The sequence below is a fragment of the Brachyhypopomus gauderio genome, chromosome 6 (genome assembly GCF_052324685.1).
Source record: "Brachyhypopomus gauderio isolate BG-103 chromosome 6, BGAUD_0.2, whole genome shotgun sequence".
In the NCBI taxonomy this organism is placed as follows: Eukaryota; Metazoa; Chordata; class Actinopteri; order Gymnotiformes; family Hypopomidae; genus Brachyhypopomus; species Brachyhypopomus gauderio.
The window spans coordinates 17253816-17270341 of record NC_135216.1 but is presented as its reverse complement, the minus strand read 5'-3'; the positions used below and the strand labels follow the sequence as shown (position 1 = coordinate 17270341).

General features: G+C 46.2%; 1 protein-coding gene across 1 annotated transcript; it reads left to right on the top strand.

Moving 5' to 3' along the window:
- The first annotated feature begins 887 nt into the window (after positions 1-887).
- Positions 888-16472, top strand: mafk (v-maf avian musculoaponeurotic fibrosarcoma oncogene homolog K). Its single transcript, XM_077009225.1, has 3 exons — positions 888-1073; positions 10075-10151; positions 12113-16472. The coding sequence occupies exons 2-3, from the start codon at positions 10116-10118 to the stop codon at positions 12545-12547; spliced, it is 471 nt and encodes a 156-aa protein (XP_076865340.1). The 5' UTR covers positions 888-1073; positions 10075-10115; the 3' UTR covers positions 12548-16472.
- Positions 16473-16526: the final 54 nt, after the last annotated feature.

Sequence of the window (16526 nt, the reverse complement as noted above, 5' to 3'; positions counted from 1 at the left end):
GCAATTAGATCCATATGTCTCCTGAGAGGGAAATGCACGTGCGTTGAGTCACTCAGTGGCAGTGCTGTTCGACGGAGGAAAAGAATGATCCAACTAACCTGGCATGATGCCTTCAGGGTTCGTGGATGTCACCTTCTTACTCTGGTCCTTTTATATTATATAGCAGTCTAGTATATATTTGTTAAGTGGCTCAGATCCATTGCTTCAGAAAGTCTATTGATTTAATTAGTATTTTATACACTACGATAAAGGATTTTGTTCGAATCTAAATCATAAGAGGAGAAACAGTTACATGGTAGGGTAACTATATCGTTTTTTTCTATTTTTGCAGGCAGACAATAAATGGAAGTTTGCTGCCCTTACATTGGCACTCTGCAGTTCGTGGGTAATGTGAAACGCAGCAATCATAAAAGGTAGTAACTAGTTCCGTTGTTACTACAACGTGGTTACTGCACGTGGTAACGATGTCAGACAGAGGGCGCTGTTGATGTCCGTTTTATATCACATCAACTTTAAGGTAGACAACAGGTTATAAAGTGGCTAGCTGAGTGTGACGAATGGAAAATGGCAGTTTCCTCTGTAAGTTCAGAACATTTGTCAACAGTCGCATTCCACGGGAATTTAAAGGAGAACAAGTAATTCCAATGTAATTAAGAATTTGCAGAAAGTGCAGAAATGTCATGAATAAGAAAAGTCAAAATCGCATATCTCTCGCGAAAGCTTTGCGTATGGATATGTTTCGTTTGCGAGATTAATTTAGCCAGTGCTTTGAAAGAATTCGCCAGCTGCGTCTATTTCTGGCCTCCCATAGTTTCCCGCCTGGCTGACGTCAGCAGAGAGTTATTTTCATGAATGGAGGGGGCGGTCACGAGGAGCTGGTGACGCGCGCGCTTGCGGAAGCGCAGAGTGGAATGTTGATACATTGTTGTTGTTTTGTAGTTAATTTAGTTCAGCGTTACATTTCGGTTCGATTGCAGGACACGTATCGCAATAGCGACAACACGCCCCGACCTGCTACTTTAAGATATTTCCCCAGATTCTCGCATTCCCGGGTGAAATTCCGCGTTCACAAGGTAAGGTGTACGAGTTTTCCAGGGAGATGTTTTGAAATTCCTACCGAAATTGCTGATGTTCTCATGATGACGGATCTACTCTCTTAAGTCTAGTCGAAATAGCCTGTTCGTGGATATTCAACAATATTGTTCTGTTTTTGTAATCGATTTCAGATAGCATACAATATTTTCCCATACAGATGTTAATTTTGAGTGTTTTAACCAAGTTTGCAGAAAATATTTGATAGTAAAAACAAAAATGCATCATGTAGGGGCACGTGCGGGAGATCCAGTATACCTGACAACAGCACTTTATGAAACCATTTTTGGGGGGTTCCGATTTAACGACAACAAAAAAACGTTGACCGCGGGATTCACCTAACAAACTCCTGTCGAACATTAATGTAAATTACATTTTTTTCACAAAGAAAATGATTGTTCGACAACTTTAAGTACTCAGTGGACAACTCTTGTCGTTATTGTGCACTATATAGAAACATGATTTCACGATTTTGTTTATGGCGTTTGTCAAACTTTTCAGTGTGTTTCAGTGAATAACCAGTATTTAATATTAAGAAATAATAATAAAAAACAACACGTGGTCCGCGTTTAAGGCTTTTAGGACAAAGGGCACCATAGCCCACATGTAGGACTGACGTCTGTCCACGGCTACGTTATGAGCTGCAGGGCTGCATAAATATACGATACGAAAAAGTTTATCAGGTATTTATTTTCGAGAAGCTTACTTAATAAGTGCAATGGCCGAACGGCGATCCGAGTTCAAAGATAGAGTGACATTATGTCGGATATTAAAGTTAACGCAGTCGTGGTGCGCGTGATGCGAATAATTTTTCACGCGCTTTCAGTCTGTCAGTGATAACTGGCTGTGCCCACCCTCGCGCGCGCACAGTGCGCTTGTTCACGCGACCACCCCTGTAGTTTATGTTAGTAAACTATTAATAGACTACGTCCATATGCAGACATAGAAACATCGTTTTAATGTTATCGAGACGAATACGTCTAATAGGGCTGGCTGTTCAGTGTCTGTGCAGTGACTGAAGACTGTGCTCACACTAAAGAACAACTGATGATAGTTGATTCTGTATGGAATGGCTGACACTGGAGCTACGCCCTCATAGGAAAAGTGAGTCATAACTGGATAATGTGAATCATGTCCACAATGGGTGATAAAAGAGTTGGCACCAGCCTCCTCAAAGTACGCAAAACGGGTCTTCTCAACGCAAGTGGCGCGGCATTTCTAATACTTTCTATCAGAATCAGACGTTGTATATGTTACATTTGAAGCATGACCATTTATGGCCAACTAATAAGGGACACCGTCCAGACGCTCGCGAAGGAGTTCTTTCTCCATCTTCCCCAGTGACTGGACTTTTTTCTTTTCTTTTTTTTCTTTCTAAAAATGTTAGTTTGTAAGTTAGAGGAAGACGAACAGCTCGGTGACGTCCCGTCCAAAAGCACCTGCTGCAGGATGAGGGCATCAGTCTCTTATGCAGCATTGATGCTGTCTTTGCTGGCCTTACTGTGATAGTAGTGGTTTTGAAACACAAACACACAAACTATGCAAATGCGATCAAAAACAGTGTAAACTTAACATGCCTTTGAAAAAGCAGCATTCCCTCTTGCAGCTGAGCACATAGTCCTAGACGATGGGCGATGTGTTGGCTTTTCTGTGACCTTTGCCCCCATGATTTATATGGAAAGTCTTGGAGGCGTTCCTCCCCGTCACTGTTCTTGATGTCATACTGTACGCAGGCAGCGTGACCTCGTCCGAGGGTTCGTCTGACTCACTGAGGCTGGGGTGTCTGCGGCTCTGACCTCCCACAACTATCATATCTTCTGCCTGTTTTAGAAGCCAAGAGGAAGTGTGAGCTCAGCTCCATCATGAGACCTGCACGTGGGCCGGCGGCCCCGTGGCCCCGCGGTCCCGCCATCTCTGGACCCGGTGGCTTGTGAGCGCGGGGCTCCAGGCTTAGAGTAAATTGCAGAGGCGATATTAGGAGTCTGAATATGACACAGGGTGGCGGCTCAGGTTGTGGTAAGAGCTTCTCCCCTGAGTAGATGGAAGCGGATGCTTACTGTACTCATTGTGGTTACATACAGCAGACTTTGAAAGTGAATGTAATGGTGATGGTTGGTGAACTGATGACTCACACTGACACACGGGGAACTCCAGGGCCTGTAGCTCTCTGTATGAGGTACCAGCTATGAACAAAGCAGGGGTATTAGCCTTAGTCATTTCCACACAATATTTAGTTAGTCTGAGTCATTTCACCTCTGGAAGGTCACTTTGTGGGTCATGTTTGTTGCTACAGGATGCCAACAGCTGGTGATTTGCAAGAGAGTAAACGGATCAGCAGTATTTGGTATTTAATTAAAGACCAAGAGCTTGCGTGATGAGCAAGCATGAGTTGTTAGTGGGTTCAGGCCTGTATAGGTCATGGTGGGACGAGATGGTGTGGGCGCTAACCCGGGAGCCCACAGGGGCCCCACGGGAGCGTCAGAACCAGGATTTGCTGACTGCACCTTTTTCATGTGACTCTCACCAGTTGCCAGCTAGGAGAGGAGCTGCAGTTACACACTGTGGATAAGCTGCCTAAAGCTAAGAGCCCGACTCAGTGATCCAGTGTTTATGCTTGTAAGTCACGGAGATGACGCCCCGTCTCATCTTGAACCAGTGTTGCTTTAACAGCTGCCAAGCACTAGCCTACGCATACGTGTCCAGATAGTGGCTGTTAGGTCCCCTCGAGGGCTGGGGAGTTTGTGTCCCCTCGAGGGCTGGGGAGTTTGTGTTACCTCGAAGGCTGGGGAGTTTGTGTCCCCTCGAGGGCTGGGGAGTTTGTGTCCCCTCCTGGGCTGGGGAGTTTGTGTCCTCTTGATGGCTGGGGAGTTTGTGTCCTCTCGAGGGCTGGGGAGTTTGTGTCCTCTCGATGGCTGGGGAGTTTGTGTCCTCTCGATGGCTGGGGAGTTTGTGTCCCCTCGAGGGCTGGGGAGTTTGTGTTACCTCGAAGGCTGGGGAGTTTGTGTCCTCTCGAGGGCTGGGGAGTTTGTGTCCTCTCGAGGGCTGGGGAGTTTGTGTCCCCTCGAGGGCTGGGGAGTTTGTGTCCTCTCGAGGGCTGGGGAGTTTGTGTCCCCTCGAGGGCTGGGGAGTTTGTGTCCTCTCGATGGCTGGGGAGTTTGTGTCCTCTCGAGGGCTGGGGAGTTTGTGTCCTCTCGAGGGCTGGGGAGTTTGTGTCCTCTCGAGGGCTGGGGAGTTTGTGTTACCTCGAAGGCTGGGGAGTTTGTGTCCTCTCGAGGGCTAGGGAGTTTGTGTCCTCTCGAGGGCTGGGGAGTTTGTGTCCTCTCGAGGGCTGGGCTTATTTGCCTGGTCTTCTGCAAGCACCTGTCATATTTGATGGTTATGTAAGACAGCTGAAATAGTTGAACACCACTCGCTCTTCCTCACGGAAGGTGCTTGCAGCTTTCTGCTTGTTACCCACGTAATCGCTTCCCGTTGTACATTCTGGATGGGCCACTGTTGTTTTGTTCATGCCTCACATTCCTTTGAATCCCTGCATTCCAAGTTGGAAAAAGTAGCTTTGCTCAGATATTGCCCTCTCCTCCCTGTCCGCAGAAAGTTCCGGCAGTAACGCCTGCCCCATTCTCTCCGTACTTTTCCTTCCGCACAGCGAAACAACAGGATTTTCCAGGAAATGTCAGTTTGGGAGGGTGTGATCCCTGCCGCTCGTCCTCGCGCTCTTACCAGTAAACAGCGTGACTCATGGCTCGGGTATGCTCCCCGTTTCCTTTACATAACGTCGGCCACACCGCCGCTGCACCGTGGATTGCGGTGGGCCGAGGGCGGAGGAGACGGCTTCTCCACCTAGCTCCAGAAAAAAAAAACAAGGGGGGGGGGTTCTGTAGCAGGGGCGGAGCCTCTCGATGGAGGCCATACAGCGGAGCGTCAGGTCTGCCGAGGGCTTGGTGTGTGTGTGTGTGTGTGTGTGTGTGTGTGTGTGTGTGTGTGTGTGTGTGTGTGTGTGCATGGTGGGGAGAGAGGGGGAGAGGAAGCAGGCGGCACTGAGAGGCGGCGAGGTGGGAAAGACAGCACGGGCGCCTTCGGAGCGGCTCGCGACTTCGCCCGAGGTGTTGCGCAACTCGCCGCCAGCCGTAATAGAAGAGCAGGCTTCGAATTTGAGCTGACGCCTCGTTTCCCATGACAGCCGTGGGTTCAGGTTCCACAGCAGGGCAGTTTCTGAGAGAATTTTGAAACATTTCACAGTCCAAATAAAGCAGCCAAACAGAAATGCTGTCTGGCCTTAGAGACAACCATAGCACAGAGGAATGATCTGCTGCTTACTAAATTTATTGCTGTTGGTCCAAGGACTGGTTGTAAATAATTCTGACATTTGGTTTTACTGGGATCAGACTAAGCCCCATCAGCCCATGTGACGCTGAGGATTGCACTGTCTTACATCATCATCTGTGGTTAATAATAATGATGTCAGACTCTGGCAGTGTGCTTTTCTGACACAAGCCTGTTCCATGTTGTGAAATGGCAACGTTGTGTGTATTTCCATGCGTTTCCTCAGTGATTGTGTTGTGTCCACCTCACAAGCTTAGGTGTGGTGACAAGTCTCATGATACAACTTCCATGGCTGACACGGGGGGATGACCGTATTTCCCTTGTGATGCTCCGGAAGTTTCTGTTCCTTTGTATCCACGTGCTGTGTATCTTGTCTGTGTGTAATTGGATGCAAACACTGTGGTGAGCAGGGATGTGGTGCTGACTGCGTTTACTCCTTACCATGCTAGGAAGAATCACAGCGCTGATGGCATATTTCTCTTCAGAGCGTCCCTCCTCATACAGTGTTCGCGTTTACACAGAATGCATAGCACTCCTGGTGGGTCAGCATAGCTCCTTCACAGCTGAGGTATCCTGGATTCTGTCATGTTACACACACACACACACACACACACACACACACACACACACACACACACACACACACACACACACACACACACACACACACAAACACACACACACACACAGCTTACACAAAGCTTTTATATGTAGTAAAAAAATCAAATCAGAAACCCTTTATTAACTTCACTTTCTTGCGTTCATAAGATTGGAAAACACTGGCCTATGTTTTGGAGTTTTGAACCTTTGGTGCTAATCCAAGCAGGCCACAGGTTTCCCAAGTTTGCAAACATCATATGTCAGCATATTTGGTAACTGGGAGAGAAGCTGCACTGACTCCAGTTGTTTTGTTTCTAATGCTTTACTCAGATCTGTAGCCATGTGCTAAGGGCCCTTTTCATGTTCCATGTCGTCACCGTACACCTGTGCAGTCCTGTCAGAAAACGATCGCCTAGTAGCATGTTGGTCAGGTGAAGGGAGAAAACGTTTGACTAAGCAGTGCCTGAATCTCTGTCCATATGTGGAATCTGTTTCAGAAAGACTCTCCAAGCAGCATTTATGATTTCATCTCATGCGCTAGTCCTGAAAGTACAATCATTGTCTTTCTGAAAGGTTCCCCAACGTTTCCCACTTGACTCCTCTGTGGCCATTCGGTGCGTTTTCATTTTGTCCTTAAATCAGAAGTCTGAAGAAGTCTAAATGGCCATTTTATGTCGTCTTAACCAAGAGCAGCTGCTACACTGTATACATGTGGCTATCATGCTACAGACAGAGTGAGCACTTTGTTCATGCATGATGGAACTGATTTGACTCGTTCTCCAGGCCCAGCTATGCGAGGAAGACATTAAGTATGCAGCTTTCCAAATGGAAAATGGGGCCCCTTCTCCTTGCCCAGTATGTGTGTGTATAGTGAGGAATGTGGCTCTCTGTTGTCAATGGCCCTGGTGCGCACTGGGGCTTCTCTCCCAGGGCTCTCTCTCTCTCTGACATGTTTTTCTGTTTTTCTGCCCTGGCCCTTGATAGCCAGAATAAGAGCACCAGTGTTCCGGCAGCCTGTCGAATGTGCGTCGTCAACGGCAGCACTGGATCGGGGCGGGTGGTGGGAGGGGCAGAAGAAATGTGTCCGTTGTTTCGTGGGAGAGATGATGAAAACGCAGCCTGGGGATACCAGACCCTCTCCTCTGTACCAGGACGGAGCAAGAAGAAGTTTCCTCCAATCAGCTCGGTTCACTGTGTGAATGAAAAGAGGGCGACCACACATTGTTGGAATCTGAAGGAAGCCTGCATTTGTGTGTGTGTGTGTGTGTGTGTGTGTGTGTGTGTGTGTGTGAGGAGAAGTGAAAGGCTGGAGGCCCCACATATGCAGGGTGGAGGTGGGGGTGGGCATTGGTTTGTGAGGGGGTCCCATCTTTCTCCACGGTCTTCCCTGGAAAGAAAAACAGAGGTTCCCCCCCTCCCCACGCGCGGTCCTTTTAAACACAGCCGCCGTCAGCCAGCGTGCTCTTCTCCAGGAGTGCTCCTCTCTGAGCTAAGAGCCTACCGTCATACTGCCGTTAGTCACACGACTTCCTTCACCCTGTTCCCAACTGCTCGGGACTGTTGCAGTTTCGTCATGTTCCTGGAGAGAAAGGCGAGACGGGTGGTTTCTGGTACATGGGTGGGAAAGACACGGCGGTCGTCATGGCCTGCGTGCGCACTGCTGCTCATACTCGGACATGCTGGCGTATTCTGCGTCGGTGGCTTTTTAGTGCCATTTTCGGCGCGCTGTAGGTGGCATGGTTGGTTTTGTGCGTCGCTGTGTTGCTCTGAATGAAATGTGTAAAATGTCTGGCAGGGCCCATATGGGCCCCTACGCCAAGGTCCAGATGGTACGAATCAAGACTTGAGTCTATTTCTCCTGTGGTGTTTGGTTTCAGTTGTGTGGTTCATTATCAGTTGTGAAGCTGACCGAGGATTCTCCGTCTACACTGTTTGATCCCGTCATGGCCAAAGTATTGGGCTGCTTGCTAATGCTCTGCAGGTGTGCTGAGACGCAGAACAAGTGAAGGGTAGATTCACATCTGCCTCTCACAGGCCAGAGTGGGGTATGACCTACTGGTCCACATGGCACATCCTTACGAGAACGTCTCTAATCTCCCTTTGTGGATGTTATTGATTGCTCCGTGTGAAGTGACCCTTCAGTTAATGCTTTGTCATGACTGGACTGAAGTGTTATAATCCATATTCTTTCTCAGGAAGTTTCTGGTTCTGGTTCCCTCACATCTATGATATTACTTTGCAAAAGGCAAAATGTATGATCTTAATGATCACTGTCTGTGCTGTAACCGTGATGTTCTTCGGTGATCTGGATGAAATCCTCGATGGACAACCCATCATTCTCCTCAGGAGAGCTGCTGTAGAGCTGGACCTGCGCGTCATTTAGCGCATGTGAACCCAAATTGCAGTGTTGGCAGATTTGCCTGGTGGGCCTGCTGAGCTAGATATGAGTGGGGGAGTTATTAAAGGGGCTGTGGCAAGCCAGGAAAGCCCTGTGTAACACAATCCAGCCTGCCAGCCGGGCTCCTGAACCTGGTCAAGTACATAGTCCGAAAACAAAAATATAACCGTGACAGTGAGGGAAACTATTTGAGGGTGACACAGTGACTTCTGGAATGTTCCGCATCTCTTCAACAGAATAGTACAGTATTGTCTTGCACCAGGCAAAACATTTATTCTGGCATGTTACGTTTTACTAATGTATTGGATAAAAGGCCACATGACTGTAGTCTTCTGACTGACATTGTTTCCTTTTTAGGCAGAGGTGATATTTGTACACACAAAAAATGTTTCAAAAGCAGTACTTTTGGTACTGTGATTTTCAAACACACCGAAGAGCTACATTAATGAGAAGGGAGTCAGTGTACTGTTTTACAGCACACAGTACAGGTGTAAGCACGCGCACAAAATCAAAAGTAAAAGTGATTTAAAGCCAGCATTCCTGGTGTGTTAGCTGTTATTTCTGCTGAACTGTTTGTTTCCTAAGCGGCTTTATCAGCATTTGCAGTCTTCGGCAGTTCTATACTGGGCTTATTGGAATGTGTGTTAAGGTTATGAATGAAGCTTGTTTACCATCGGGCTGGTCATGTGATCAGCGCTCCCACACCCATTAGCAGGGCATCTCCATGGTAGCAGTCATGCACAGAGTTTGCAGGGCATTCTGACACTGGCCAAGACACTCCTGAAATGGAGACTGTTGAGCAGGTCTTTTTTCCTCCCACACTTGTAGCATTTACTCTTTTTTTTGGCTTTGGCTATGACAATCATCTTCAGACTATGAGCTCCACTGTGCTGAGAGGCCTTTTTCGAACTCGCCTTGGCAAAAATAGCCTAGCGTGGATAGCTGAGCTCAGAGATCAGACAAAGACCCTTGTCGGGGCCTGACCTGCTTCTATTATAGTACTCGCAATGGTCTAGTGAACTACATTGTGAGAACGCGCTCTCAGCAAGTAAACAGGGTTGTCCTTGTCTGCTGCTCAGTCTGTGGGACACTCCTGACCTCTGGTGGCCAACCTGCAGAACTGCCTTCCACTAGCAGCAGACCCGAACCCTCCTGTTCATGCTACACCTCCTCATCCTGCTCTTCTGCTCTTCCTCATTCCCCTCTTCATCTGACCACTGTTGGATGTCTGGTCTTCAGTTGTATGGCCGCTGCTTGTGAGATCTGTGAACGCACTAGAGCAGCTTAAGTTTAAACCTCAGAACTCAGATGTTCACCCTGGCTTGTTCTTAGTCTGTATGATCCCTTGTGCTGTATCAAATCATTATCTTTATCATTTGTGCTTGAATTTCTTCAAAGGTACATGAAATGTTGTAATAATAATAATATTATTAATGTTATTATTATAATATTAATATTGATACTATTGTTATTATAATTTTTTTATTCTTCTTTTTTCAACAATATTATTGTTGTTGTTATTAACGTCGTCGCTGTTGTTGTTGTTATTATTATTCCTGGACATGGAAAACAGTGCTTCAGTCACCTTGCTGCGTTACTTGCAGTGTTCATGCGTGTTCATGCGTGTTCATCCATGCTCTTCTGTTTTGTCCTCTCTGCAGACATTTCTAAGTGCGTCTGACCAGCGGTGTGCAGACAGGGTATGACGACTCACTTTAAGGCGAGTAAAGCTTTAAAGGTAAGCTTGGTTGTCTGGCTCCACACACCACTGTGGGCCACTTCACCAGACACTAAATCACAAGAAGTGCACCACACTGTACACTGTAGCATAATGCAAATATCATAAACATTTTATTACACTTATATTATACAGTAATGTTTCCTTTGTAGCACTGGGGTTCAATCCCCAGTCAGGAATATGATCTGTGCTGTACCAGCACGAGTCTTTTCATAATACTCCTAACATTACACTCTGTAGTACGATTGATAATTGTAAGTTGCTCTGGATAAAAACATCTGCCAAATGTGTAAATGCCAAATGTGTTTTTTTGCAAATACACAGCCCTCCTTCCTACAAATGAAGCTGAACAGTCACGTCAGTTTGACGTGTTTTGGAAGTCTAGTTCCCTGGGATTCCTTTAAGTAAATACAAATTCTGCTCATATCAAACTGCCTAAAATGAAAATGTTTTTTTAGTAGCCTACAGTACAAGTCATCCTTGATGTCCACAAGGTTGCCATGTGAATTCCTAAACGTCAGTGAAATGTTTCATTTTAGAATTTGATGATAACACATTCATGTGTGGCTTTGCGCAGGACCTCAGATTTGCCAGTGATGCCAAATCGTGCGAACCGTGCAAAATGTGATTGGCTTTTGGCCAGGGACTATCGAGCTGTAACATCCAGCTTTATTTGACACACACACACACACACACACACACACACAGTCACATGCAGTATGGTGTGCGATGGTGAAATACTTGTATGACATGACTGCTGGTCATCCTTGCAGATATGAAGCACCCTCACTGTGAAAGTAAAGCAGAGTCAATCTAGGCTGCTGTTTATATGGAAAATTGTGCATTGTTTCATCAAAATATCTACCAAGCAATCTGACACTACTAATTTCACCACTTTCACTGATTTAATCACACATTTGCATAAATTAATATAAAACTGCTAAGATAACTAGCAATGTGGCTTCTAGTAGATAGGCTAACAGATATCTGAATAGCTAGCAGCCAACTTGGCATCTGTCATTCTAGGCACTACATTGTCTGTCTTTCAAATGCAAAGCCAATATCTACTGGGATTTCACTATGCCTCTGGTCATGGATACTGAGGAATATTTTTGGGTTGGGCATGAACTCTGTTAATACAGTTTGTTTGTTTCCATGGCTGCCACACACTGTTTTACAGCCACTTATGGTTCTTATCTGGCAACCCAGCGTATCAATATACGATATTGGAAGTGAGCAGTGGGCAGGAACACTTTACACTCCAGAAATGACAAACATGCTGGCTGTAGCACTGCTGTCAGGGCCTGCGTTTCAGTTTCCTTAATCTTTGATGAGATGTGGTCATTTTAAGATTTAATAGATTAAATAAATTAGGTATTGTTCCTATAAACCTACTGCAAGTAGATGCCACGCTTGGTGAGGTGTCATTTACAGTGGCCACACTAGGATTAGGGGGAGATATTCAGTATGGTTGCTGTTTACCAGTGTACTTAACACGCACCATTGTGGCACCATTGTGGTGTGCTTTAACCTGTTTCTTGCTTTGAGTCATTTATCTTTATAGCAGTATTTTTATGGCCATGTTTATCATGGCGTAGATGACGAGTCATGGCCCACCTAACGAAGCCTGACAGCTGCAAGTCACCCTGACAACGTTCACCTTGTGTATGGGAACGCAAACACACCACACACTCCTGTGAGCACAGTGTGTGTGGGAACGCAAACACACCACACACTCCTGTGAGAACAGTGTGTGTGGGAGCGCAAACACACCACACACTCCTGTGAGAACAGTGTGTGTGGGAACGCAAACACACCACACCTGTGAGAACAGTGTGTATAGGAACGCATACAGAATAATGTGGCCTAATAGGGTTGAGCAGAATAATGTGGACTGCTGTGCAATACGCTGTCGTTTAATTCTCCCCTGACCTCCATCCATATTTTAACTTTTAACGCAGGTAAAGAAGGAGGCGGGCGAGAATGCTCCGGCGCTCAGCGACGACGAGCTGGTGGCCATGTCAGTGCGCGAGCTGAACCAGCACCTGCGCGGCCTCACCAAGGAGGACGTGGTGCGGCTGAAGCAGCGCCGGCGCACGCTGAAGAACCGGGGCTACGCCGCCAGCTGCCGCATCAAGCGGGTCACGCAGAAGGAGGAGCTTGAGCGGCAGAAGGCGGAGCTCCAGCAGGAGGTGGACAAGCTGGCGAGGGAGAACGCCAGCATGCGTCTGGAGCTGGACGCCCTGCGGGCCAAATACGAGGCGCTGCAGTGCTTCGCCCGGACTGTGGCCCGCGGGCCGCTCTCGTCCGGCAAGGCGGCCACCGCCAGCGTCATCACCATAGTCAAGTCGACCAACCACGGCCCCAGCTCGACGGCGTTCTCCGCACCGTCGTAGGATGTGGGGGGGGCGGGTCCAGGGGAGGCGTCCCGCGCGAGCCGACCCGGTTACGAACCCACCTGGTCCGGCCTGCATCCACCTGACCCACCACTGACAGGACACTCGGGGACTGAGGGTGGCTGGGGAGGGTAATGGAGGATAACTCTGCACCGTAGGCTGCATTGACTTTTCTTTCTCTTGAAATTTCTCTATTTTCACCACACACACACACACACACACACACACACACACACACACACACACACACACACACACACACACACACACACACACACACACACACACACACACACACACACACACACACACACACACGTATTCAAGCCTTCTGTATTGTCTGTGCACTGTGCTCTAACCCTCCAGCACCGGCAAGGCATACTGAGACTTGCTGAAGTGGGACTGAGTCTTTGATTTAACCTGCCATGTCTGTGATAGCTGATGCCTGTGGTATCTTGCACATCAGAGAGTTAACGAATCATTGGAGAGCGCCATCTATAGTATATTGTTGGTAAAAATATGCAATTTATTGATAACTGAGATCTTTTTGTGTCTCTGTCTGCAACAGTTGACTTATTACAGAGATTTTTTTAACAGTTCTGCATTTAACCTTTTGTTACGCTTCCTATACTGTATATGGAGACAAAAGTGATTTTAGCACTGACCTTAGGACCCATATTGGTTTCACCAGTGAAGAAAAGAAACCAGAGTGAGGAAGTTCTTAGCACTTGCAAAGCCATGTGGTTATCTTCTGAAAAGTGTTCTCTTCATCCAGTACAAGCTCTCATCATGCAGACACCACTGACAATGGAAGGGAGCCATAGGAACTAAGAGCTGTGGGTTTTCCCTCTGTGGCGTTAGTGAAGGAGGTGGTTTGAATAGCACTTATTTTACTGTTAAATACAGTTTAACTTCACAAAAGCACTTGTAGTCACTTATGACTATTCTGAACAAAGAAATCATAGGATTATCTCAAACAGAGCACATACACGTATACTGACTAGGCTACTTTTATTAACTTATACAATTAACCCATGCATTGTTCACTCTTGCATTACCTAAAGGGTACATTTTGTTCTTGATTATCTAAAAAAAAGAAGATATACACCTTCACTACCACAGATGTGTTTTTCCTTGTCAGCACCATAATGAATGGTAGGTAATCCATATTGGATATCGAGATAATGACAGCTGTCTTGACAAAGTAACGCGAGTCAATTATTACCTGTATATTACAGAAGATACAGCCGAATGATCGAAACATCATCAAGCTGAATCTCATGAATTCAGTTTTACACAGAGAATTCCGTCCGTCTAAAAAGCATTCCTACTGCTAGTCCCACAAGGTCCCACTGCCGGTGCTGGAAATCCTGTTTATGAATTGCAAATACTTTGAAATTTCGACACAGACTCTTGGGTAAAGACAGTCTGGGGCATTTTGGCCTTCTCCTGCCTCAGCATTTAAGAGTGCTTGTTCCAGCTGATGGACTTTAAGTTGGATGGTCCGGATAGTCTTGTACTCAAGTGGCTATGACTGTTCCTTCTCCCCCCTGGTGAGTTGTATCCCTGTGGGGGTGAGGCCCAGGATGGCCCAGGATGGCCTGGGATGGCCCAGGGTGGCCAGGGGTGGCCAGGGATGGCCCAGGGTGGCCAGGGGTGGCCAGGGATGGCCCAGGGTGGCCAGGGGTGGCCTGGGATGGCCCAGGGTGGCCAGGGGTGGCCAGGGATGGCCCAGGGTGGCCAGGGGTGGCCCAGGGTGGCCCAGGGTGGCCAGGGATGGCCCAGGGTGGCCAGGGATGGCCCAGGGTGGCCAGGGGTGGCCCAGGGTGGCCCAGGGTGGCCCGTGCTGCTGAGTTGCCTGCTGCTAGCTCAGACGTCGCTCCACTGCTTTCAGCGTATGTATGGGTCTGGATCTCCTGCTCCAGTACGTGTGGTTGTTCTTTTGTATTGTTCCTGCGTGGTTTTCTCTCTGTTTTGTATGGTTGAGGACATGGAGTATGTAACCTGGGGCTGAGCTTGACTTTGTGACTTTGTGTTGGTCTGTTTCAGTTCACTGATTTGTTGCATAGATTTCTTACAGCTGCACACTGAATTCTCTGAATTCTGACACAACAACAATTCTGCTTTGCGTCCTTGCTTGCAGTGAGCACATACCTAACTCATCCACTCAGCAGTGTTTATGGTGATCCAGTGGTGTAAACTCACTAAGATGCTTTGGTAAATTTTGTCACCATATGCATATTGTAAACAAAATGCATAATTTCAGTATTCATAGGTCGTGAGACACTGTTGTGGTTGGTTATAAACTGACAGACAGCATTTCAAAGTTGTGTGTATAAGAACTTGTGGTCGCAATGGCTAACAACAGAGAGTACTTTATAAATGTCACAATTGCTCTGTTTTGCATTGTTGTAACCTCAGATGTATTTTTCACTTTTTATATTTTACGCTTGGACCACAACGGCGCTGTGAAACCCCCCAGAGAAATCCCCAGACCCGTGTCCTGTTTTTTCACTTCCTGTTCTGTTTAAGTGATTCATTTCCCCATGAGCTGTTAATATTACTTCCTCTTCATGGATTCCTGTTTAATTTGATTTTTCCCGTTTTATTTACCGATTTTAAAGAAACCTGACAAAACAGCTCTTTCTGTGCTTTGTACTGACATCTGGTGGTGATCTTTTGAAATGCTGTGACATGTGCCGGTAAACTCAAGACACTGCATATCTTTTCTTTGACAAATGAGGCATTGTTTCTCTTATGGACCACCAGAGTAACACTTCATCATGTTAAGTTAATTAAATAAATCCACACATATTAGCAGGAAGACCATAGAACCCCGGTTCACTCCAGTTGGGACTGATCGAGGGGAGTTTCTGCCTGATTTCTGTTGGCCAGTTTGGACAAACGCTCGCTGCTCACAGTCTCCCAGAGTGGGGTCAGATGCTGGAGGACAGATCTTTTGCCTCATGTAAATTCGTGTGTCCCTGCACAAATAAAGGCAGCAACCTGGTTGCTGGACAAAGATGCATCCAGGGCTACCAGTGTTCACCTGCAGGTCTCTGTCCCTTTCTGTCCTAGTATAATTCATGGTGAGGATAACATCTCCACTGAGTGGTACTTTTTGGTGTTATATTCTGTCTATGCTGTATGTGGCCTCTTTGGCGAAACAGGTTAAATTATTCTATATTTTACACATGACCATATCTGTTTTTGAAAGTATATATATATATATATATATATATATATATATATATATATATATATATATATATATATATTTGCGCTCTGTCAGTCCTTAAAGCTATATTTACCATGAACGCACAGAGGACGTTTAAGCAATACTCTTGAACACACTTGCCTATAAACACAGCAGAACTCCATGATGTAAGGTATGCTGCTCCAAACGATTGCATCATTGTCAATATTAAGGACGGATGGGCAGGTGGTAGAGGGAGACTGTGTGTTAACTGTGTATAGAGCACGTCAGGACTTTGAGTTTGGCATCATTTATGTACTGTAGGAAAGACTGGGGCAATGGAGTCTAATAGGTGACCACAGACTTAAGAGATTAGTTCTGCTAAGTCCAAGATGTGTAAATCTAGACTGCTTCATATCCAGTAGTGATTGTAAAAGACAAGAAAGGCAGCAAACCTAGGCTTAGATTAATCATGCCATCATGATTTCCATCATTAATCTGTACGTATGCATTACCTTTGAATTTTTATATTTATTTTGATTTTTTTTCAACCTCTAAATTATTTTTTATTTACATTCATGTATTTACTTTTGTTTTTCAAAGAACTACCCTCATGTACAAATGAAACCATTCATTTTTCCACTCTGGCTAAATATAAGGAGGTAAATTATTCCTGTACATAGAATGCAGTGTCTATTTTGTACTTTTAAATAAAGCTTCCTCATTTAACCAGGTGTGATTAATCTTACTATTAAACTCTAATAGTTTATACTTGTACTAGCA

Bases quoted from the DNA above. Each gene is read 5' to 3' on its own strand.
- mafk (XM_077009225.1), top strand. From the start codon at position 10,116: ATGACGACTCACTTTAAGGCGAGTAAAGCTTTAAAG. The intron at 10,152-12,112 runs GTAAGCTTGGTT...CTTTTAACGCAG, and splicing joins AGGCGAGTAAAGCTTTAAAG to GTAAAGAAGGAGGCGGGCGA.